At 39.8% G+C, this 24762-nt stretch overlaps 1 protein-coding gene across 3 annotated transcripts in view; it reads right to left on the bottom strand.

Annotated features, from left to right (window-relative positions):
• arap2 (ArfGAP with RhoGAP domain, ankyrin repeat and PH domain 2) overlaps window positions 1-24762 on the bottom strand; it is a 251081-nt gene that overhangs the window by 123639 nt on the left and 102680 nt on the right. For all 3 annotated transcript variants that reach the window (XM_070546657.1, XM_070546659.1, XM_070546667.1), the window contains exons 11-13: window positions 20269-20468; window positions 6618-6703; window positions 5186-5368 (exon numbers count right to left, since the gene is read on the bottom strand). In XM_070546657.1, coding sequence (XP_070402758.1) covers window positions 5186-5368; window positions 6618-6703; window positions 20269-20468 — 469 coding nt within the window. The remainder of the gene's footprint in view (window positions 1-5185; window positions 5369-6617; window positions 6704-20268; window positions 20469-24762) is intronic.

The raw sequence follows: 24762 nt of genomic DNA, 5'->3' as shown, positions 1-24762 counted from the left end.
ATATTTTCTTTTTTCAGTGCGTGTCTTTCTATCGGTGCAGTCAACTGATGTGACATTGTGCTCGATGACCTGTGACAAAGTAGATCAACGGAGGAGTCGAGAGGCAAATAGCGGAATTTCAAACTAACAACTTCTCCTTCCATCAGGCCGGGGCCGAGCCGGTAGGCTGAATCGATCTGCCACAAACAAGCAATATCCGTCTGAAAGTGAGGGGAGAGCGAGGCTGTGCTTCGTACACACACAAACAAAGTCTGCATCAATAAGACCCGCCCACCCACGCACACATACAGGGTCACATCTGAGATAAAGATGTAAAAGTCCCAAATTGTGCGCAGTCTCTGCAAAGTCTAGTTCATCTTTATTAAAAGGAAACAAAAGCAAAATTAACTGTGCGTCTTTTAATCTCTTCAGAGCTCAAGTCGGGGTCAGAATCGTGCAAAACAGTCCCATGCAACCTGGCCTTATTCTGTATTGTCTCTGGAAATGACCTTCTGTGTCACAGCAATTACTGTAACCACAAGAGACGGTGTGTGTATGTGTGTGTGCAATGATATAAGAAGCTCTTTTGACACTCCTACTGTAGGTCATGTGGTCTGTGGAGACCCTGTGGAGGTCAATGGGATATGAGCTCCTAATGGTGAACGTGGGACTGAGAAAAAGCGAGAGCAGGATGAAGAAAAGGGTACTAAATGACAAAAATATTGTACAAACGATGCAAAACTAAAACAACAAACTGGGATTATGCAACAAAACCTCATATAAAGTGTGGTTTTTCAACTGAAAATGACACTTTAAATGTTAATTTCCCTGATATGTGTGACCCTTGAGCCTAAAAAGCTAACTCTAAAAGCTTGTTACATTTCAATCACTGATTTAACAACTGCATGAAAGTCATTGAGGAAATTGTCAGTATTATCGTCTTTGTTCCACGGAGGACTCCCTTAGGAATAGGTTTTCTAACGTGTTTCAGATTCAGATTTTTACGGTAAGTAATTGTGACACAGAAGTGGAACAGCATGTCCACTGAGATTACACTCAATGTCCTTGTTTGTGTTACTTTTTTTGCCATTTTTAACATAAATTAGTTTTGATTTATACATTTATATTAAGATAAACAATGTGAATGCTTGTATACGTGACGTTGAGTTGTGGTGCGTTTTTTCTAAGTCTACAAAAGGAAGCCTAGACAGCAAAAGAATACGGACACACACACACACACACACACACACACACACACTTGCTTCTCCACTGGACTGACCCTTTTAGAGAGCCAGACTCTCAGTGTGTCTGTCACACTTCCTCTCCTGCTCCTCCCTCCAACAAACTCCCACTGGAACACTGAATCCCCACAACTGAAGTGGAGCACCGTACATGTCCACACACATTTACACACTCACACTGACGTTACTGCAATAAAACCAGCCCGAGCGTTTCCATTGTGGATCCTAATCTACTGTCCTGCACTTAGCTTACTTTCTTCCTTTAACCACTACGCTTTCATTCCTTTGTCAAAGACTCAAAATAAATTAATAAATAAAACTTCTTGTGTTGTACAACAAAACAACAACATTAATCATCAATAGCTCAAAACATTCATATGAGTTTATATAGAAAAATGACAGTTTAAAAAGAATGGAAAAAATACAACTAAACAAAATGCAATAAATGACTACATTTGTTAAACTCTCATAAATTCCTGAACCAGAATAATTGTTGCTTTCCACAGTCAAATTTGTCCCATCCCTGCATCACTCTAAACATCTCATCTGAACCTCTCTTTTGCATCTTGTAGATGACCACAGTGTAGAAAGGCAGTTATCTACACAGACCACAGTTTGACTCACTAGTACTGCAAACAGGCAGTGTGGGAAAGTTACTTTTAAAAAGTAATTAGTTATAGTTACTAATTACTTTGTCAAAAAAGTAAATCAGTTACTAACCGAGCTACGAGATTATAAAAGTAACTAATTACCAAGAAAAATAACTACTTAGTTATTTTTTTTTAATCAAAGAATGCAAGAAAAATGGGGTAAACTGAACTTATTTAATTTACTATAAATGACTACAATGGTGAAATATAAGTGACTAATGACTGGAACATAATAAAATGTACGTCAAAATGTTTTTTTATAAACCTGAATAATTTTGATAAATAAGCACTTAACAGGAGGAACTACTAATAGGAACATTACACTCATCTAGACTATTAAAAGGTCATTGTGTGATATTTAACAAGACCCCAATCAGCTCAAATTTAAAATTGCAAATAGAAACCCCTGTAAAGGTTCCCGAGCCTTTAAATGGTCTCTCAGTCTAGTTACATTACAGAAATTAATGTAATTTTGCACAGTATTTAAAATTTTCCAGCTTCACATAATTGTGTGTTTTTAGCAGCATTTCTGTTGCTGGTAATCTAGTAATGGTTAAATAAATAAATAAAATCCTTTAAAATGACACTAGAAGAGGCACAAGCCTGATGGAGGACTTACATTTACTAACTTGGGTCAGACCCAACCACAGAAGAGCTGCAGCTGGGTGGTAAACACACACAGGTAGTTCTAATAACACCTGAGCTCCATGTCGTCTGAGACTGATGCATCAGTGTTAGAGCGGGACTAAAGACATGATCAGAAACAGGTTACAGCTGGATGATCTAGGAAGGTAGAAGATCAGGACGTCTGAGCGGTGAACAGGTGAGCGGACCTTCGGGACGTCCCGCTGTCACGCTAAGAAGGGCACGGCTGCAGATCCACACCTGCAGCCGTAGACTATTCATCACGTCTTCCTCGTTCTTCACGGGCCGTGATGCTCTTGGATGAAATCATCTGCCTCTTTAGCTCCTGATCAGCTGATGACAGCTTCAACACACCGCGCTGCTTAACACACGCATTTTCTTATCAGTAACAGAAACAACGTTTGTATAAAAGAAGACGGTAATTAATTAGATTACTCATTACTGAAAAATTATTATTTTTTAGTAACGCTGTCATTTTAAACAGCGTTACTCCCATCACTGCTCCGTTGTGTCTACAGCAGGCAGTGACTGAGACGGTGAGGGCCTCCGCCAACCCAGCCAATCATCATCGTGTTTGTAAGTGCGTTACCGACACCTCTCTCTCCCTGGCTGCAGCTGCAGTGTGGCGGTCAGAAAGCCTCACACTGTTGCTCAACGTTCGACAAGTACATAGTAACGCACAACCTTCCGTCCCCAGTAACGGTAACAGCGTTGCAACAGTGGGAAAAGTAATTAATTAGATTATTCCGTTACCCAAAAAAGAACGCCGTTAGTAATGCCGTCATTTTAAACGGCGTTATTCCCATCACTGTAAACAGGTGACCTGAAATGAGCAGTCTAGTTCATAAACCCTGTTTTAAACAACAGTACAATGCTCTCTACTGATCGTTAAGCAACATTTGTTCCAATTTACCTCAAAAAGTAGACATGAAAGCTACTGGCTGGATTTATAAATATCATTGCATTATTTATAAACAGCATTTCAAACTGTGTTTTTGAATTCAGTTGAAAGCAGCGACTGTGAAGTTAGCTCTAAGTTGAGCTCTGACCTGCTAAAAATACTGACTTTCTTTTTAAAAGAATGTAAGAAAATAGCAGGGCCTAGGGCTGGATGATGTATCGATATTTTTAAAATATCGATGTAATTTTTAAACAAGATACAAGAAGACTTTATTTCTGTATATAGATATAACTGGTCAATCTGCTATGCTAGCGATTAGCCGCTATGCTAGCAACATGTCGCCCGTCTCTAAGCGGTTATTACGTGTATTCTCACAAGTTTGTTCAATCTGAGAGCCTCTGGGTAAATGTGCTGCTCTAAACTTTGCATTTGACATCCTGGTTTTTAATTATTTGGGGACGTTCAACGCCAACGGAGTTCTGTTTATCTGTCCTGCGTGTGCATAGACCAGCAAAATCCCTCCCTCCCCTGTGTAATCGGGAAACATCTACGGATAGCCGGAGTGGCCAATTTACCTCAAACGTACTGTTAGGGTTTGAATAGTAAACTATAGGGTTAACATTTTATTTTGAAGGCGAGCTCAACGGGTGAGAAATGTTGTTACGTTTTTTTCCGCTCTGGTTAGCTATGCTAATAAATACTCCGTTACGAGCGATTCTGTTGAAATAGTTAAGAGTTTGTAAGGCGTGGGGTACGGCTACAGTAGTCTGAAAGTAATACTCATAAAAGAGCAACCAGAGACTCTGAGTCAGTATAATCACTGATATGAGCCAATACTGTTAGATTCCAGCCATGTTTGCCCTAATAACTAATAACTCCACCGTGCATGACCCATGTGATCTTCAGTAGATGCTATTACTTCATCATACATTTAGCTTAACATGATAGATGTTTTTTTCTCAGGACAAGAAATAAATGATATGGCCACCTCTAGATGGAATTTAAATAATTTTACATTAATTATAAATATATAATTAAAAAGTGCCTGTGGGACATTTGATACACCTCTAGCTCTCAACTGTGTGTGTGTGGGTGTGTGTTAGCAGACAGCTGTACCATTGTTTCTAAACCTCAGACTGGTAGAGAATAGGCACTAAGGTTAAGGTTTGACAAGAATCAATACAGTTTTTATGCATTTAATCTACTGATTCATGTATAATTTCTCAAGACAGCTTGAAGTGAGTTAACTTGTAAATATTTTACAAGGAAAATATCTAGATACAGGGCTTCCCCAGTGCTTTATAAGCACCCCCCCCCCCCCCCCCCCCCCCCCCCCCGGGACAAACCCGCCAGGATACAAGTTTTGGTCCATGTCGCCCAGCCCCAGGATTTAGCATAGAAGTAATGTGCTTTTACTGGTGATCTATGAAACCTCTTTAGCCTTAAAGAGTAGATTTAGTGACAATGACAACATCAAAAAAATTCTGTGAGTATATGTTCTCTTCAAAGGCACGTATTATATTTTTACAGAAAATAATTGTTTCATTATTTGAAGAGAGCCAGCTAGGAAAATGTTCTATTTGTATTACTTTACCTAGTATAACATTAAAGGTATAAATAGAGATTTCAATGATTTCTTTTAAAAATTCCACAGATTTATTTTTATTTTTCATCTGAAATGGGCACTAGCATTTGCAGCTATGGTTTTGTTACACAGACTTTTAACCTCACAACACAGTGAATAGGACCTAGGTCCAACCTTCATGTACCTTATTAAGCTGCTCCAGGTCATGAAAACCCTCCAGGACCTTCATGTATTTTCTCTCCCGGTACTTCCTGCGAATGAAGGTGGCTCTCTGCTCAGTTGTCGCTGCACTATGAAGCTCTTCCTCCATGGGAAGGTTAGCAGCCCAGAAATCGTTAGCACTTTTGTTCCCCACCTCTAGGAAGAGCTTAGCCACAAACAAGGGAAACAGTTAGCTAAAAGGGTTTGTAGATTAGCCACTTGAGCAGTCATCGCCACATTTTCATACATCTCACCAAAACTTAAAGGAGTTTCCAAAGGACTTAACAGATATCTAGATAAACTAAACATGAAAGTCCCATTTCAATGTGGCTTAAGGGAAAAGAAAAACAAAACAAAACAAAAAAACACATATCAGACAGTTTTGACTGAATACAATCAATGATGCAGTTTAAGAACAGCATTGGCATTTATTCTGGACCTATTCAAAACATTTGAGACTTTTAATCAAGTCAATGATAAAAAACTGGTCCTTGAGCGGTCCTGCAGCTATGAAACATGGGTGAAAATTGGTGTGTGTATATCAACAACAACAAATCTTAAAAATCCAGTCATGGAGTTCCACAGGGTTTTGTTTTAGGGTCGTTGTTGTTTTTTGTTTTGTATAAAAAAGGCTTTTCCATTTCATTTGTCCTACATTAAATATTAGTTGCTAATGATACAAACTTGCTTTTGTACAAGAGCAATGAACTGAACATATAAAAAATTAAGAAGCTAGTAAAAAAAAAGTTGGTATAGATGCAACAAACTGCAAAATAAACTCATAAAACTGACACCAATGACATCTAAAAAGTAACACAGTAGAGTTGCACATAATTTCTGAAAATTCACAGTGATGCATCTAATAATTCTTAGTCTAAAATGCATTTTTGTTTAACAAGTTAAAACATTTTCTCTCACTCCCTCTACCCCTTACCCTGTATAAAACTTTATTAGACACATTACTTTCATACAATGTCAAATGATGACATGTTATAATGGTCTGAATTTAACTTTCCTATCAGCACCGTTCTCTATCGTTAGTCTTCTGAGGTTTAATTGACTAGATTTACCTTCAGGAAACCTGTATAATGTTGTCAAATTGTTCATAATCTCAACCATAAATTGTGTAATCTCACTTCAATCTTCCACCCTATGCAAACCCGTACTAGCAGAAACAGAAATCAGATTACTGGAAAGAACAAAGAATTCAAATGTGCAAAAGACCACAGATTTGGAACGAGCTTGATAAGCAGCTAAAACATGTCGCATTCCTGCCTCATACTAAAAAAAAAGGATGACATATTCAATGTTATTATAAAATCAGACTGGGTGAGTTGTGTGGAGGGGGCCCTTCAAACATCCTAATGTTTTCTGGAAACGTAGATTTTAGTGTTAAATCTAATTTTGGTAAATACCTCCACAAGTTCGTTGCTCCAGACACTGGTGTCCAACTTTAGGCTCCGCACCTTCGACAGACTGGGACCCAGAGAGCGGTGCTGTCCTAGCAAAGAACAACACACAGTCATCAGCGTATCTGTACAAGTTCATACAACTCTTGGGTTCATGAAATATTACTGAGTGAAATATGAATTCAAATATATTTGGCTGCCGGGCTGGTGCTTTAGAGTTCCAGAGAAGCTCACATATTACGAAGCGCATATATGCACAGTAATCTCCTCGGTGTGCACCGAGCAGCAATGGAATAAACAATAAACAGGCAGTTACAAGATGGCGAAACGGAGCGTGACCGCAAGCTCATTCTCTCACTCACAACAGACATATTTAGTCCTCTCAGCTCTCCTAATTGGAAATGAAAGCAGAGAACAAGGGCCATTAATTGCTAATGAATCATGAGTAATTCATTGTGTTTGTTGGTCGGTCTGTTTATTTGGGTGAACTAAAGGCTTGTGGGGTTGCTTATGGCCAAAGACGGAGCACACATACATAATACATTAGACAGAAAGGCACCGTATATGTGTGAATGTGAATTATTGTCCTGTGAGTAACGGAGGATAATTTTAGATTTAGATCTGGTGTGATCTCATTACTGTCCTGTTCAGAAGTGGAGCAGCTGTGAATGAAAATGAGGGACTGAGAGCTGTGACAGGCCATCTTGACACAGTTCAAGACAGTGTGCACTAAAAAGGGACTGAATTATTTCAGAAATCAAACACAAAAATCACGTTTGATAACTAGTTCTCGTATTTACAATTGTCTTTAAAAATACTGGTGTTAAATTATGTATTCAGAAAAAAGAAAAAAATGTCTAACACAATTTAACCACTTTATATTTTCTTTTTTAATGATCCTATAGCTAAAACTCCAAATTAATGTCTGAAATTTTAGGCATAAAATGATAAGTTGCTAACTTCTATCTGAGGTAAATAAATGGTTGGAAGTAATAATTAAAGACTTGATTAGGGTAAGTGATGTAAAATTGTAGATTGTTGAAATACCTTCTTGCTCTACTGTCTGTTTCCATTTTTCCATTTTCTTTGGTAACTTGAAAACATCTTTCTTTTATACCAACACCGCCATCCTAAAAAGGTTAACACTGCGAGTTTTTTTGGACAAAGCATCAACTTCTAGAAACAAAAGTGGACCCTATGACAGGGGTTCCCAATTTATTTTTTTGAGGAACCCCTTGTTCATGTCCTAGCTTGTCCAAGTGAAGCAAGAACACCCCCCCCCCCCCCCCCCCGGCCCAACTCCTGCATGTGTGCACACATTAAATGTGATCATTAACCATCTTTATAGAGACACACAGAGTTATTTAGTATATATGGAGTTCTGATTATACTGTAGGGTGTGTTATTGGGAGTTTATAAATGTAATTTTTACAAATAAATTCTTGCTAACCTCACAATCTCGGCAAAGACAAAATTGTGGGGACCCCCTGTAATTTTGTGGGGACCCCCAATTTAGGAACCCCTGCCCTATGGAACACCAAGTCTCCCTGTTAGTTGATTCATATTACAAACCAGTAGTACCATAATACAAACCAGCTCAGTGGGCTAGTGGTAGAGGTTTCGCCCTGGGACTGGGAGATAGAGGTTCGATTCCGGTCGGGTCATACCAAAGACTTTAAGAATGGGACCCAATGCCTCCCTGCATGACACTCGGCTTTAAGGGGTTGGATTGGGGGTTAAACCACCAAATAGTCCATCGCTGCTGCTCACCGCTCCCCTCCATGGGGATGGGCCAAATGTGGAAATTAATTTCACCAGTGTGTGATGATGACTATGGGACTTTAACTTTATAATTCAATTAAAATGCATGCTTTAGTATACAGTGGTGTAGTGAGTTCAACTTGGATCTGCAGAGATTAGAAAATATTCACGTTTGTTAGTGGCTGACAAATGTATCAATATCAAAATCACCTCCGTAGTTACGGTCGAAGGCAATGCCTCCCATTCGTGAACGTGCATCTCTCGCCAGCAAACAGAGCTAAAAACACATTGTTTTAGAATTATTGTTCCTATACTTTGTTGTTTATTCATTTATGTATATTTAAAGACTTAATTGTTCATGAGAAAAATCGCCAACTCTGCATCTGCATGGGACAGCGGTAGCACAGGAGTTAAGTGCTCGCCTCATTGGTTGCAGGCTCTAGTCCCGCTCAGTCGGTCACTGTTGTTGTGTCCATGGGCAAGACACTTAACCCACCTTCCCTGCTGGTGGTGGTCGGAGGGACCGGTGGCGCCAGTGCTCAGCAGACTTGCCTCTGTCAGTGCGCCCCAGGACAGCTGTTGCTACATCGTAGCTCATCCCCACCGGTGTGTGATTGGGTGAATGACTGATTGTGTTGTAAAGCACCTTGGGGGTTCCAGGACTCTAGAAGGTGCAAAATGAAATACATGCCATTTACCATCTGCCTAGGTACATCTTCAAACGCTGGTGCACGCTCTGTGATTGACAGTTGTACTAAGCAGATGTCTAGTGCTATTGGTTAATGCTTAATAACAGCAGTCAGTTTAAATTACATGACAAGGGGTGGGCTTAGCAAAAATATATATATTTCTTGCATTATATCACAGTGCAGGATGGATTTCTACAAAAATCATACATAATCCCAGAAAAGCGGAAAACTCCGTATTGCAGCTTTAAGAAGGGCATAGTTGAGCTGTTTGATAAAACTCAATGTATCAACTTCATTCTAATGTGTTTAGCAAGTCTAAAATCTGCTTTGTTGGGAGGAAAACAACAACTGAAAGATCATAACAAGTTCCATTGGGAAATGATGACTAAATGACAGATGTTGTCACTGTAACCTTTGAAGGAGTTGAAGACCTTCTGCAGTGGCTCCCTGCTGCAATGCAACGGACCATCCACTGGGCCGTTCATCACCATAGGACCATTTTCACTTATGTAAAGGTAATGAAGCTGAAAAACGTGCGCACCAGCCTCAGGGTACACACTAAGATCTGCACATATAAATGGCTTGCTGGAAATGTCTTCATCCTTTCAACACAACACAAAAAGGCCACCATAACAGCTTTTACAGGAAAAAATATATAATAAAACGAGTCAACCCACTGAGAATCTCACCTCCAATTAAAAAGTTTCCCAGTGACTCCTGCAACAGTTCACAGAGCACTTTTCCAGCCGTCTGTACCAATGTCTTATTTTTCTTCCTCACTCGCTGATGACTCAGGGCAGGACAATGAGCGCTGCATTTTTGTGTTACCCTGGCAACTGTTGCCCAAAGACACAAGCTGCCTCCCGCTTCTAGAAGTTTATTGTAATTACATGTGTGGGTAGAAGCCATAAGTTCTTTCAAGTAAAGCCATCTCCTCTCAAGCAGCTATGTTGGACGGAGGAAAAAGGAAAATGTGTGTTTATGGACGGTAATATTTAGCCACTAGGGGGAAAGAAATAATGAAAACAACACTAGTTACCTCTAAACGCGTCTAGACTGATCCTGTGTGTTGGATGACGAAGCAGTTCTCTACTAAATGCCTGTCGGTAAATAATCATTTAGCTATTTTATTTCCATTTAATGTGAATTATTTTACTTTTTAAGACTACCACCAATTCATAGCCAACAGACACAAACTAAACGCTAATATGCATTTTCAGAAGCTGACACAAACCAAACAAGCAAGTAATTTCTCTTATTAATGCACTTTGTTGAGTGTGTTGGATAGATTCTTTAGATGTTTTAATAAAATGTTTTATGTATTTTTTCCCCAGTTTATGCCTCAAGGCCTGGAATGCACTTGCTGTTTAACCTCGTGCTGGCTGAGGCAGCAGTTCACATACTTGCTGCTACACAGCGCTGCACTGCAGGTAGTACTGGACTGATCCACAAGGCGGCGCACAAGAGAGCTCTGACCGGATAGGGAGCCGGGTTTGTGGGTACAACCAAAACAAACACGGCGTCAATAAAAGAGATCCCTAACTAGTTAATTTTGAGATCACGACAGAAAAAAAAAATACACAGCAGCGGTATCGTAGATGGTGTGAAAGACCTCTAAACCATGGCGAGTGTGTCTCCCTCGTTTTCTCAACTCTATCTACTGGTTACTCGTATATTGCAGCGTTCTGACATGTAGCAGTTTGTTGCGTTAATTTCGGAGGACGTACACAAACAACGCTTCAGATCAACGTAAGACAGATGTGGCAGCCATTTTAAACACGCGTCTGCATCGTTAAAAAGCAAGTATATCACAGCCCTAAAATGTCATTTTACTAATTACTTCTGGAATACTTAAAGGTTGAAAATGGAACAATTAAGTTGTTTGTTTGAAAATAATACCTCCACAGGGTAGAGTAAAAATAGAAATTTAAAAATACCCCAAAGTAACCAAGAACCAACAGACAACATACCCCAAAGTAACCAAGAACCAACAGACAACATGCCAAATGTCTTGACCATTTGCATTTTCGAGCATTTTATGCCAGACTTTATCAAAAGACAAACAAACGTGATTCATATGTGTTGGATACAGCTGAGTAGGTGACTTTCTGTGGCATTTTGCTGTCTTGTATTGCGTTAATTTATGTTGGGCAGAAGAAAAGCAGCTGCAGGAAAAATGAGATTTTCATTATTCTACCAAACACTATCAGCTTGGAACATCTTTGTTATGTTTTTTCTGTGTTGATTTTCTGATTCCATTTGTTATCGGTTCTTTTCTATACAGAGAAGTAGAACTCGTTTTTAACTGGCCTGTGGCACCACCAACAATGGCAACGCTTCGACGAAGGCGACAAGAGTAGCTGAGACTGTCAGTAAAAAGGTAAAAACGAGCTCTGCTTCTCTGTTTGTAGAAAAGAACCAAAAAAAAAAAAAACTCAGCTTGGATTGAAATAATAATAATAATAATAATAATAATAATAATAATAAGGTATTCTGGGTTTTAAATTGATGCTAAAGAAAATAAACTATCAATATTTTTTTGTTAAAATATAACTTTTAAAGGAAATACTGTCTGTACCTTCATTCTGCACACCTCTAAACGCCTCTATAAAAATATAGCTTTTTATCAAACTGTTCCATATTCAACATTTAATATTAAAGTTGATATATCTGAGTGGCCTTTGTGAACAGGCATTAATAAATATTGTATGGTAGTCACATTTCTGCAGTGCCCATCTGGTGACATTGAAGAAAAAAAACAACTTGCGGCAACAACTTATTAATGCGTGGCCACGGCATAGTTAACTTGCTTAGTCTCAGTTGGGGATTCTCCGACCAGAGAAGGTGAACAGGGAGAAATTCGTGTTCACTGAGACACAAGGTCCTATGATGCTAAACTTTTCAGGAAATATTTAGAACATCTGTTTGCTGATGCATACTTATCCCATGAAATTACATCAAATGTAAAAGTATTGTTTAAATATTGGTCTATATTGGTCATGGACATAGTTTTGACTTTGGAAGTGGGGGAGGGGCACAACCAGCAGGACCAGGGGATCTTTACAGTAATTTTACCAAAAAATTGTACAAAACTACAGCCTAGAGGCTCTTTCATGCATTGTCAGGAATGCATAACTGTCAAGTACACAGGTGGCAGGAATGGCCAATCACAAGTCAGGAAGTATCAAGAGAGCCAATAGATGAGCTTATAGATCTATTTGTGCTAACCAAAGTTCATTGTAATCTGTTACGTTTATTTAACTCATTCACTGCTATTGACGACTAAAGTCGTCATTTGCATGTTTTTACTGTGTGAGCGTCGGAACGAGCCCCCGCACCGTGAGAACAAACATCTCAGCTCTAAAGCCGATCTTCATCCACATACGTCACACGTCACGTAATCAGGACGCAGAACATCCATGTGTTAGGAGATCGTTTTGGGCCGCTGCTGTAAAAAAAAGTGAGGCGCGAACCGGAAAAGCGTCTGCCGATCACAATTCAACAACGGATTATGAAAGAACGGATGACGCTCGAAACTCGTGGATTCTTCCTGATGTAAGAAGTGAGTCTCCACTTTGTTTTGGTTGTTTTAGCGTCGACATCATCCTAGCGCGTAACGTTCTGTGACTCTTAAAAAACAGTAAAAATGGTGAGAAACGCTGGCAGTGAAGGGCTTTAGCGATCAGGAAACGGCTGGCAGTGAATGAGTTGAGGTCAAGTCATGCTTTGGCAGTACAGACAGACACAGTTTTGTGTGAAAACCCCCAGAAAGTAACTTTTCTCCCTCCCTATCACAGACACACCCTCTTTGTGCAGTGAATCAAGCCTTCATTAATCAGGCAGATTTCATACAGACAAAGCTGCACAGCAAAAACGAGGCTGATCAAAATATAATCACAGATGGTGTCATTATTCTGTGGCCGTTACGTCGTGCAATCAACATTTACTCCTTATAAACTTGTAAATTGCCACCATATATAAACATGGGTGATTATTCATGTAGTACTACATTTGCAAACTGGGACAAAATATTTCAGTATGTAGCTCCTCGACATCAAAAGGGTAAAACGACGGGTTATTAAAATTCAATCTGTTTTGTCAGAAGGAAGAGGGGGGACGGCCATTCTTGGATCAGTTTCACCATTAGCCCACTCATTACTTCTTACCCCTTTCTCTTGTTCAGACTTTCTCTTTATTATCCGTGACAATAAAGAGTAAGAGGGCTAATTAAAATCCTGAGCATTGGTATTCCAAATGGAATTTCAAAAGAGCAGAGCTGCTTCCTCGCTGGAGAAAAAATTCACCCTCTTGCTCTCAGCGTGTCGACTATATGTAATATTAAACACCCCTGCAAATGAAATCATTTAAGGGCATTTGAAAGAAGATGCTAGATATCTGATGCGTACCAATTGCAAGGCTGTGGTGAAGAATCGAGTTATGCATGACTGGGAGAAAATCTGGAGGTGAAAGTGGGATGTGTCCACTGCGGCGCTGTCTAATCGTGTTAAGTGGGTCAAGCACCAGGCTGGTATCCTCTAAGTTCTCACACATGGTGTAATCTTTGCTGTCATTTCATCTGAGCTATCCAGCATTGCCAAATAGATGACAGAGTCCAGAGACTGGATACATCTGGTTTGTACTGAGAAGTTAGAAGATTAGATTTTCAAATAAGAAAAATCCATTTTAACACCTCCTGATTGCTAGAAAAATCACAGATTTCTGCCTGACCTTGACCTCAATATCCAACATGGCTGCCTTGGTAAACGGTCTGTATTTGATATAGAACTTTCTAGAGTGTTAGAACCCCCCAAGGCACTTTACAACATTTTCAGTCATTCACACAAACATGCATTCACTCGCTGGTGGTGATGAGCTACAATGCAGCCACAGCTGCCCTGGGGCACCCTAACGAAACCAAGGCTGCTGTATTCTGGTGCCACAGATACCTCTGACAACCATCAGCAGGCAATGTGGGTTAAGTGTCTTGCCCAAGGATGCCACAACAGCAACAGACTGAGCGGGACGTGAACCTGCAACCTTTTAATTACGGGGTTGGACCTTCACTCCTCTGCCACTTTGTATATAAAATATGATGAAAGTTGCAGAAAAAGTTTGTATTCTTGGTTGACGATTTGCAAAAAACTAATATAGATATATAAAATATAAAATGTTTTGCTCTTGGCTGTCTTGTTAATACCAGTTAGCCTGTTTTCTCCATGTAAGTATGCTTGTGTATTCGCATGGTTGCTAATTTGTATTGTATTTGTATTGACTCTAACTTATGTTAAATTTACCTTAATTATTTTTGGTTTCCCGAACAGAAGTATATGTTCTTCAGAATATAATATCTGTTGTCAATTGTCACTGAAAATGTATTCTTTTTATTGAGATTAGAGTCATTTTAAAAGCAGAAACTGGAGCTGGTCAATTACCAGTTTTAAAAGTGTGGTTCACTGAAAAAAAAAGCATTTTTTAATTATTAATTCTGATTATAATCTGTCACTCGAGTTTTTCAAGCAGGCTAAAAGAGAAAACATGTCTTCTAACCCTATTTCCTGCATTAGCTTCTGATAGAAAGTAGACGAAAAACGAAAGGTTCAGAAAAGCCTGAAAGATCTGCGTCGCACTGTTAGTTAACATCATGGACTCACCCATCTTGACTCGTGACGGGGAAGGCTGTTGCAGAGGAAACAGCAGAGAACGCGACAGTTAGCATTAGTAGCTCTAAAACATGTCAGAACTCCTCCACTCTTGTGTTATTTGTGTAAGAGAAACATAAGAATTGCAGAGCAAAGGAGTCAGTGGTAGAGTTGCATTGCTATTAGCCAATCAGAGGCGAGATGTCCAAACATCAGTACAAAAAACTCTAAATCCATCAGCTCAACTCTGAACTGTTCACTTTCAGTTCCTCAAACAGGCACACCAGAGCTTTTCACCCAGAATACAACTTCCGCCCCAAAAAAAGAATTGCCCATTGCTGCTTTTAATAAAGTACATTTCGTTGTATCTACTTAATAAACTTGATTTTGAAAAGATTGGTAATGTGCTTGAGCAATTGTAATGTAATACAGTTAATTTCTGTTTCTACACAAAACCATTGAGCTATGTCAACATAACATTGTTGAATAAATTCAAAGAGTTTTGTCCCTCTGCTGATACCGTATTACCCAACGTGATGAGCTGCCTGCCCAAACAAAGGCCAGTGCACATGTTCACTACCCATGGGCGAGGTGCATTGTGGGTAGTCGGTTGTCAGTTGATTATTTCTGTTTTGGTGAGTTTTCATGTGTTTAGTTGGGGATTTTACTACTAGGGTTGGGTTTTGTGGGATGTTGTAGTTAGTTGTTGGGTGTTATTTTTGGTTGGTGTTAATTTAGCACAGTGAGTAAGGGTTCCATTCCGAGTAATGGGACAGTGGTGCCATTCAGCTGTTTCATAAAGTAGTCAGTGACTTCCTCAGGTGTGACGCTGCGCTAAGGCTGAAATTCCACCCCCCCAGGAAAACATTGTAATTTCTGGTCCCAGTGTCCTTGCTCTTGCTGGGTGCTAGTTGTTAACATTCTGCTCCACCCATTGCATTGGCATAGCAGTTGTCACAATATGTAATAGTATTGAGTAGAAAGTACTTAACCTTTTTAAGTAATTTAAAGCAACAAAGTCATGTACCAGCTAAGTAACAATGTTATAGAGAAATTACCTAACCATATTGTGTAGTTCTAAAGCAAAGAAGTACCAGCTAAGTAATGCAATTAAGTGACATTTAGCCAAAACACTCATGTAAATCTAACTCAACAGTGTTTTGTCCATACTAAGTACCGTATTTTCACGACCATAAGGCACACCTAAAAGTCTTAAATTTTCTCCAAAATGTATGCCGCGCCCTATGGTACGGTGCGCCTATTGTGTTGTTGTGAGAAGCGAACATAGTAGAAGACAAGGGGCGTGGCGTGAACGTGCGGACGTGAGCGAAGACAAACCTGTGGATCTGCCACATCGTCATCAACATCCTCGCTATTTGCCTCAGACTCCGGCTGTGAGTCTCCGTCCACTTCCTCTGCTTCCAGTTCAAAAAACAGCCGTACTATCTGAACTGCCTGGTGGACATTTATCCTGCTCATCATCCTTTATTAAAGCCTAATAAAAGCCGACTAAACTGCAGAGACAATATATCTGTCTGGATTGCTCCAAAATATGAAGTTTACCGTCAATATCTGTCTAATTGTTTGTTGTTACTCCGTTCGCGCCACTCCTTACCCTGCAATGCGGCTCCTTTTTGCGCCCATCTCGTTACTCGTGCTGCCTTCCTCTCTCTCTCAGCTACATAATGATACTTTTTATCAATTGAATGTGTGAGACTTCCACCAACAGCAAAAGGATCTCATGTTTTTGTGGGTTTTTTTATGTTCACAAGCACATTCCGTCTCACGGATTACTAAACTGCTGTTTTGACAAGTTGTCAGACTGTCTAAAAATAGGTAGTTTTTTAGTTTAGTATAATGGGCTCGACACATGGGAGGCGACATCGCCTCTCCTCCATTTTCAATTAGACATGCGCGCTGCCGCACATTGCCTCCCGTGTGTCAGGTAATAAAAGCGACAGCGACAAATTTCGCTGATGGCGGTCGTTTGTCGCCTCCCGTGTGTCGAGCCCACAACTCCGCTTTTACGTTGCCTATTAACAAAATTTAAAAACGGGGTTGTAGTTTATAATCTCCTTTTTAAAGCTGAATTGAAACTGAAACTCAGGGAGGCGGAGTCTTGCTGCTACAGCGTCCCAAATCAGACCTGATCTAAAGAGGCGGATACACGTCCATGGACCCCAGAGGGTTAATAAAACACAATTCAAATCACACTATTTTCTTAGGCCTATTAATAACACACATATGGTTTTGTTCATGTGGAAAGTTTATGTGGTTAAATCCAACTACTACCGGTAAACACATTCTGAACTTCAACACAGCGCTTGAAGCGGCGCTGTGAGCAGCTGCGACCCAAAAAGTACCAGAACCGCTCAAGGCGCATGCGCAAGCATGCATCAACACTGCTCGCCCTCTATTTCCCTAATAACAAACGCTGTTCGTTTTTATTTCTACACGTTTCTTTACTCACAAAGATTGTCAAGAAAGTGTGTTTGTCGTGTTCATGTCAAATTAAACTGATCACAAAACACAGCTTTACTTTCTTTATTTCGTTTTCCTCATCCAACCCCCATAAATCCCTGTGTCATCCTGCAGCACTCCCGGTGTACGCCCGGCTTTAGTAGGAGGGAGACCTGCGATTATCGCTTTGTCGCGCATGTCTCATTGAAAATGAATGGAAGAGAGGCGAAGTTGCCTCCCGTGTGTCGAGCCCATTAGAAGAGTACGAGCCGTCAGCACACGCAATGAGGAAGTGCACGTGCCTCTAAAACAGGTCTGAACCAGGACTAGACCAGTAAAGTGAAGCACGCTTTTGGGTGTTTATAATTTTCACAATGTCTGGTTTGCACTGATATGTTCTGAGTCCCGAGCCAGCACAGATGTTTTACCGGTACGCGCCCGCGCCTTATAACCCGGTGCGCCTTTTGCATCTGTTAAATACCAAAAAGACACTGGTAACTGAAGCTGCACCCTATAACACGGTGCGCCCTATGGTCGTGAAAATACGGTAACCAAGTTTCTTACCAGTTACTTAAAGCACTTGTGTGGAAACACTTGACATAACATTTTTAAGTAAATCTGAGGTTTATTTTCTTTGAGTGTACAGTAGAAGGCATTAATTCCTACTAGAGACCACTGCAGAAGTATTGATTAAACGAGTGAACCACCCCTTTAAACAAAACTCCAGATCCAAGATCCTTCAAAATTGGCAGGGCAAAAATAAGCTTTTGGAAACAAGTTGATAGTCAAAGTTTATCTTTTAATGTTTTGTTTCTATTTTACTTACTATTACAGGGATCTTTACCTGCATGGCCTTTGCTTCAGGTACAAAAATAAAACATACAAACTCACGGCTTGACTGAAAACAAGTGCGTTACGACCGGCTGCTTCTTTTTTCTTTTACTGCACAAAACTGTACGAAGTTCAGTTTTTACATAAGGGCACAGCTTTCCTGGGTATATGCACTTTTTTTTGTTTAGCAGCTCCTGCAGGCAGCATGTGTTTGTTTTCACCTTAGAGAACAAAGAAGCCAGGAGCAGATGGAATGCTAGTTCCACCATCTTTAAATAAATAATTACATATGCATAAATAGCTTGAGCCAAACAAATATAACTGTGAAAATGATCATGAAAAAACTAAAATGAAGTCAATGTATAAAATTGACACGCAATGCCACCTGCCACAAAGCAAACAGGTGTTTAAAAGTGTTGATTTGAACTTCAAATGGTTCTGATGTCAGTCCAACTAACCATCTGCTGGATATGTTATGCAAAAACGATCTGATTCGTGAAGGAAAAAATATTTGTGAAAAGCAAACCGTTTCTGTTGTAGAAAGGGTTACTGTTAGTATTAGCTATTAGGGCCATTTTAGTTTGGAGAAAAGTAGATTAACACTGACTAGACTGATTAGCTACTGGCCTGAGTGGGACATGTTTAAAACATTTGCAGTGGTCTCTAGAAGGAAAGAATGCCTTGTTGGTCATACTCAAGGGGAGAGATCAGATGTGCCTGTTTCAGCACAGAGAATTCAGCCAGAGGAGAAAGAAGCTTCAGGTGGCAGGATTTGGGGTCTTATTTCCTGATATTTTGGATATCTTGCCTCCAATTGGCTAACAGCAGCCACAACTCTACTGTTTTATCTCCACAAATAACACAAGCCTGGAGGAGTTCTGCTGTGTGGAGGTGTTGCTAATGCTAACAGCTAGCATCTGCTAGCCGAGACATTCTCTGCTGTTTCCTGGACGCTAAACCAACAACAGCCTTCCCTGTCGCGAGTCAAGATGGGTGAGTCCATGGATGTTAAGTGACAATTAAAGTTACAGTCTGTAGTTTCCTGGCACTAGGGGGCAGGACAGACATTTCAGGGTAGTTGTACACCATATCACTGTGACCATCACTAGTTTAATAAAACATTATGGTAAATCTTGTTACCTGTTGAGCAGAAAGTATGTGACCTCACTGTGATTCCTCAGACTTAGATGGTCCGTCAGTTAATTCCATCAAAAGAATGCAATGCCGATACTAGTTTTCTGGCGCTGTAGATTCCAGATCTGCTCGGGGTTTTGGAAAGAGTTTAGCAGTTTATTTATTAAAATCATATTTCCTACTGTCTAAATGTTTTTGAACATGGTAACGTAACTTCTGTAGGTCGTACGTCCAGCCAATCATCTAGCGTGATGTCATCGACAGGCGCGGGACCACGAGCTGGCCAGAGGGAAACAAGGCGTCTAATATGGTGAGAGACTATGTATTTTAGACCCGATTTTTTTGGCAATATGTTACAAATCCACCAGTTGGACATGATTGTATTCATTTTCAACGTTTCAATTGATATTTCCAGAAATTAATGGTAAAAGTACAAATTTTCTCTAAATATTTATTAGCTATTTATATGGAGAGCCAAATTGTAAAGTGCCCACCAATAATTACAGACTTTTATGTTTTATTCTACCCTAACTTTCACATTTCATGGGTGTTGTCATAGAATTATGTGGTCACACCGGGGAATTTCTCACCATTTTCTCTTTTAGTTCGAATTTTATATGAATCCTGTCAGAATAACCACAAAATGTGACCTTTATCTAAAGGTTACAAAATAGCATTTGTGTGAACTTCAATGACATTTTAGGGACTGGAATATTTTTAAGGGCAATGTCACTTTTCCCGTTGTGGTTAGCTTAGCTGTCGAACACTGTTTCTCTAAACTGAGGCTGTTCCATGATCCCGCCCCCAAAATTTGAATTAATGCTTTAAGTGATTCAATGTTCCACAACTTTCAAATTGGTTTCAAGAACCCCGGCAGACGTTCTGAGTTCTAACTGATTAATCACATAAACTTTAAGAGGACTTTTATTTTGTAGGAGCATTTAATTCATGAAGGAGATGTCTGTTTTTGGTCTTTACGCAGAGCTAGTTGGATATTTATGACAAAATATAACTGTTCATAACATTTTACCAAACTGAAATGTAGACAGACTGAATCAGACAGGAGGGACTTCCAATCTTCTTATGCTGATCCAGTACATTAAACACATTCCTTCACTTAAATACACAAATAGTGGCTCTTACCTGCACACTTCTTACAGATGACCACACCCAGGTTGACCGCGGCCCACTCTGGCCGTGGGGCGCGACAGTCGGCGCAGCTCCTGTTGGCCTTGTTGAACCAGATCTTCTCTGCCACTTCATAGTCGTAGAGTGTCTCCGTGATCGATTCTTGGACCGCTTCAATCCACTCCCCCTTCTCCCGTTCTGAGTCCGCCACAAAGCTGCAACAATCAATTTTTTTTTACCCCCGACCCCAACACATACCTCACAGTTATTGATTTGATTTGAGAGAGCAATTAAACAACATAGTAGCTCTTGGCAGGGCGATAAGGGCGTGAAAGTATGTGGAGCTGCTCGAGGAGGGGTGTTGCTAAGTGTGTGTGTCTACGTGTGATTGCAATAGATTTGGTGAAATTGATAGAAGCAATGGAAGGGTGCAAGTAAATCAATCTGTCTCAGCTTGCAACTCGACAATCTATAAAGTTCTAATGAAGGGTATTTTTTTCAGGATATTATTTCAACATTAGGCTCAGGAAAGTTGAGGAATGGTCACGGTTAAATGTGCACAAACACAACCAATTTCGAGCTTTGATGGAAGAAGTCTAGTTAAACAAGAAATGTATTAGAAACAAGGACACTATTATTCTGAAATGATAAGTAAAAGATGGGAATTAAACAAGTTTGGGGATGTGGATGCTTGTTCCTTTGACATGGGTGAAATTACCACAGGATCAAGTTTTTCAGACCACATCATAAAGTGAGGCAAGAATAGATTGTAAGCATACGCTATTAATAGTGAGAATTACATACAGAAGAATTCGGGAGGCCTCATTGTGTCAGTTGCACATCTCTATGATAAGGACAGCCAGTGCATGGAATGACTGAATTATCAGTCTATGGATAGTCGCAATGGGAGACAGCACAGATGTCTGATGGACAGTTTGGTGTTGAAGTGTCATTTAAAACAAGATGCATTAGGTGCAAAAGTAACAATCTGTGGGTACATGTGTGAAGTTTAGTTGAAGACTTTTGAGGGGAACTTCCTGTTCACGTCACCCGCCAACTCTACAAAGGGAAGTGCTTCACCTACCTACCTACCTACCTTACTCAGTCATCGTTTTCACCGCATCGTGCTCAGAATTCTCAGACCAGCACAAATTACCAAGCCTGCCAACTTCCCGCAAGTCTGCCATTTCTTATTTTGGAGCCACTGTGCGCTCTCGCCATCTTATACGCTGCACACCCAGGCTCCTAGATCAAACAGCGTGCCAGTCTCGCACAGCATCTGTCACTTTGAGCTTGGCTCAAACGACACGCAACAGCCAAATTCTCGCACTAACTAGCCTTACAAATAGCTAGTCACATTGTATCCAGCTACAACGTAGATTTCTGCTGTCTTTAAACAACTCTAATTCCATGTGTAACTGTTCTACAAAGCCACAAATGTCACATTACGCGGTGATGAGAAATTATGGAAATCCAACCGGAACAACTACACATCGCTAACTCTGACACTTTTACTCCTTTAAACCACAGAATTGAATGTAATAAGCAAACAAATAAAAGTTAAAATAGCTGTCAGTTTCATTCATAAGAACATATTTCACATGAACCAAAGTGACATTTTGAGCTGAGTTTTTTTTTTATGTGGAAGGAATTTAATTTAGTATTTGCTAATAATTAGCTCATTAATCAGGAATACCTGATGTGTGCAAGACCTTACACCCACGTGCCAATCCAAACAAAATGAATAATGCTATTTGGACGTCTGTCTAGATTTACCACAAGTAAAAGTTTGTACTTTTATTTCGAAAACATATCTGAATATTCGCTTGTTGTTCATTTGTATGTAAATTTAGTTTCAAGTTTAAAACTATATTTACTACCACAAATTTTCATGAGTGATCAAAGCTTCCTTGGTTCACACGATTCATGAGTAAATTCAAGAGCTATCAATCCTTGTCATTGAGAGCCAGCCTATATGTTTCAGAGGTATTTCTGCTTCGCCACACCTCATTTTAATCAGGAGATTACCAGGCTTTTGCATATATACATGATGAACTGCTGAACAGTTAATGCTACTATTGACTCATGCATGTTGATGCACAGAAACAAATAAAATGTGCTGATAGGAGCTCCTGAGGACCAGGGTTGGATACCACTGGAATTTATTGCATAAATCAGCTGATGAGCATAACTGTAGAGGGCCTGTATTTGATAGGGTTAGGGTTCCAGTGCTAGAACCCTCCAAGGTGCTTTACAAAACAGTCATTAATCCCTGAAAACACAAACTAATCGACTAGTTTCCAGAATAAAGACCTGCGATGGGTTCATCTAAAATTTGAAAATCTGATTTAGTTATGGTGTTAATTAATGCAATATTTCCAAGTAGCAATATAAAGATCTTACGTTTTTTCCCCAGGCAGAGGAAATAACTTTGCTAATTCACTCTAGTCTTACAACATATTCTATTGGGAATATTTATTACCAGATTCAAGCCTTTTTTAAATTATTATTGATAAATTTCTATGAGAGAAATGTCGAAGTTGTATCTCAGTATTGGCAGCCCAGCGCTGTACACAAACTGGAAACAAGTATCTGCTCTCAAAACTAGAATTGATGCATCTGGTAATATTCTGTTACACCAAGTGGAGGTCCTTTAAAAAGCAACAGCAAATAGGATTTAAATAATGTATTACCTTTCTACAGAAATCCCCTTCAAATGATCTTACCTATCCCTTTAAATTGAAGCAAAAGAAGAAAACAACATACAAAACTTAACTAAGGTGACTCAAAGAGGCATTGACTAAAGGGAAAAGGGACTATAGGTCTCCATGGCAACTTGGCTACCAGAGTAAAGTAAGAAAATGAGGAGAGTTGGAAGTAGACGAGGGCGGGGTTGATGCCTGGAGCAGAGGATGTGCACTAGGACAGCTTCGGCCAAGCAGCCCGGCAAAGATCGATAGGTTGATTGGGTTCAGCCGCACCGTGCCCACTGATCTCTGCCCAGGGCCCATCCAAAGAGACGACTGCTCACACTGTCTGCTCAGCTACAGCGCTGAATCTAGCGCGGCCATAAGACTTGAAGTTTGGTCTCCGATAAGAGCCAGAACGTAGGCTGAAGAAGACAGCAGGGAATGAAGGAAAAAACAGAAATCTCAATAAGAATCTTTAATCAAACCCTACCATTAGATCAACAAAGGCGCGACAAGAGAGAAGTGGATTACACAAAAACCCTTTAGACAAAACAAGTAAATAGTTGGTAATGGTGATGATGGTGTTCTAATGCATCCTTTGCAACAATTTGAAAACATCAAAGTATTCAATATTGGTTAAACGGGCATTTTGTTTTGCAGAAAGTCTGTTTAAGAGATGCTATAATTTGCCACTAAACAACAACCTATTATTACAGTTCTGGTGTGTAATTAGGTAGAATATTAGCAATGCTGAGAGTAATCTAAACATCCATTGAATACAGATAGAAAAAATGTATAAACTTAGCCAGTTAGACACAGTAATTTCTGTTTTTGTGGGGAAAATGGAACAAAATAAAAAGGGGATTTGAATAAGAAGGCCCAATTAAACTGTAGCTTATACCTTATAGTCTTCATCTTGTGTTTAAAACCATAGTTTTTGAACAATTTTTTTTCAACCCCTACAAAACCCTCACACACTCACATCATGACTGAAAAGAAATGGGTCAATCGAGGCCAAACTCGACGGGAATATTGGGATTATAGGGATTGTATTGGTATGGGTATGATAGGGAATGTAAACTTAGTGATTGTATACACAGTGTGATGTTTTCACATCCTATTTACCTTAATGCAAAGCGACACCAACATGGCTCTTAGTTGCTGATCTGAGAGTGTTAGGACTAGCTTAAATTGCAAGACCTACTACGTCTATTACAGGATTCTGTAATCTGTTAAGATCCTCAATTTAGTTTCCCTAAATATTAAGGTGAAAAATACTTTAGGAGGGGTTTAAAACAGAACTGTATATAAAATGTGGGAAACCCAAGCCTGTCGCAACAAGACGGGCAAACAAGGCAATCGCCTTGGCCATCAAACTGGCCAAGGAGCCCCAGACATTGACTGTTTGTGAATGAAATGCAACAAACAGTGTAAATTTGGTGGACTACCCCTTTAACTCTTTATGTTTTTATGGTATGGTGGTGAATTTTCTTGCAGATGTTCAAATGTAAACATTATCAAGCACAGTGTCATGCAAAAAAGGTACCTTCCTCAAAGTATTTCATCAATATAAAGTTTTGGTGAACTGGAACAGTGCGACTATGCAGCAGGGCTTTTGAGCATGTGAGGTGCCGAAGGGGGGTCAAGTCCATTTAGCCCTGGGTAAATTGTAACCAATTTTACACATAAGTAAAAAAAAAAACTTTGTGACTAAAATGGCTACAAGACGATTTGCAAGACATTTGCAGGACTGTAGCATTTCTTTGTACTTACATCATGAGACCAATGTCACCCACACATCAAAACATCTTGCAAAGTA

This window comes from Nothobranchius furzeri, chromosome 2 (assembly GCF_043380555.1).
Source record: "Nothobranchius furzeri strain GRZ-AD chromosome 2, NfurGRZ-RIMD1, whole genome shotgun sequence".
Classification (NCBI taxonomy): Eukaryota; Metazoa; Chordata; class Actinopteri; order Cyprinodontiformes; family Nothobranchiidae; genus Nothobranchius; species Nothobranchius furzeri.
The sequence above is the reverse complement of the archived record's forward strand: the minus strand, read 5'-3'. Positions and strand labels throughout refer to the sequence as shown.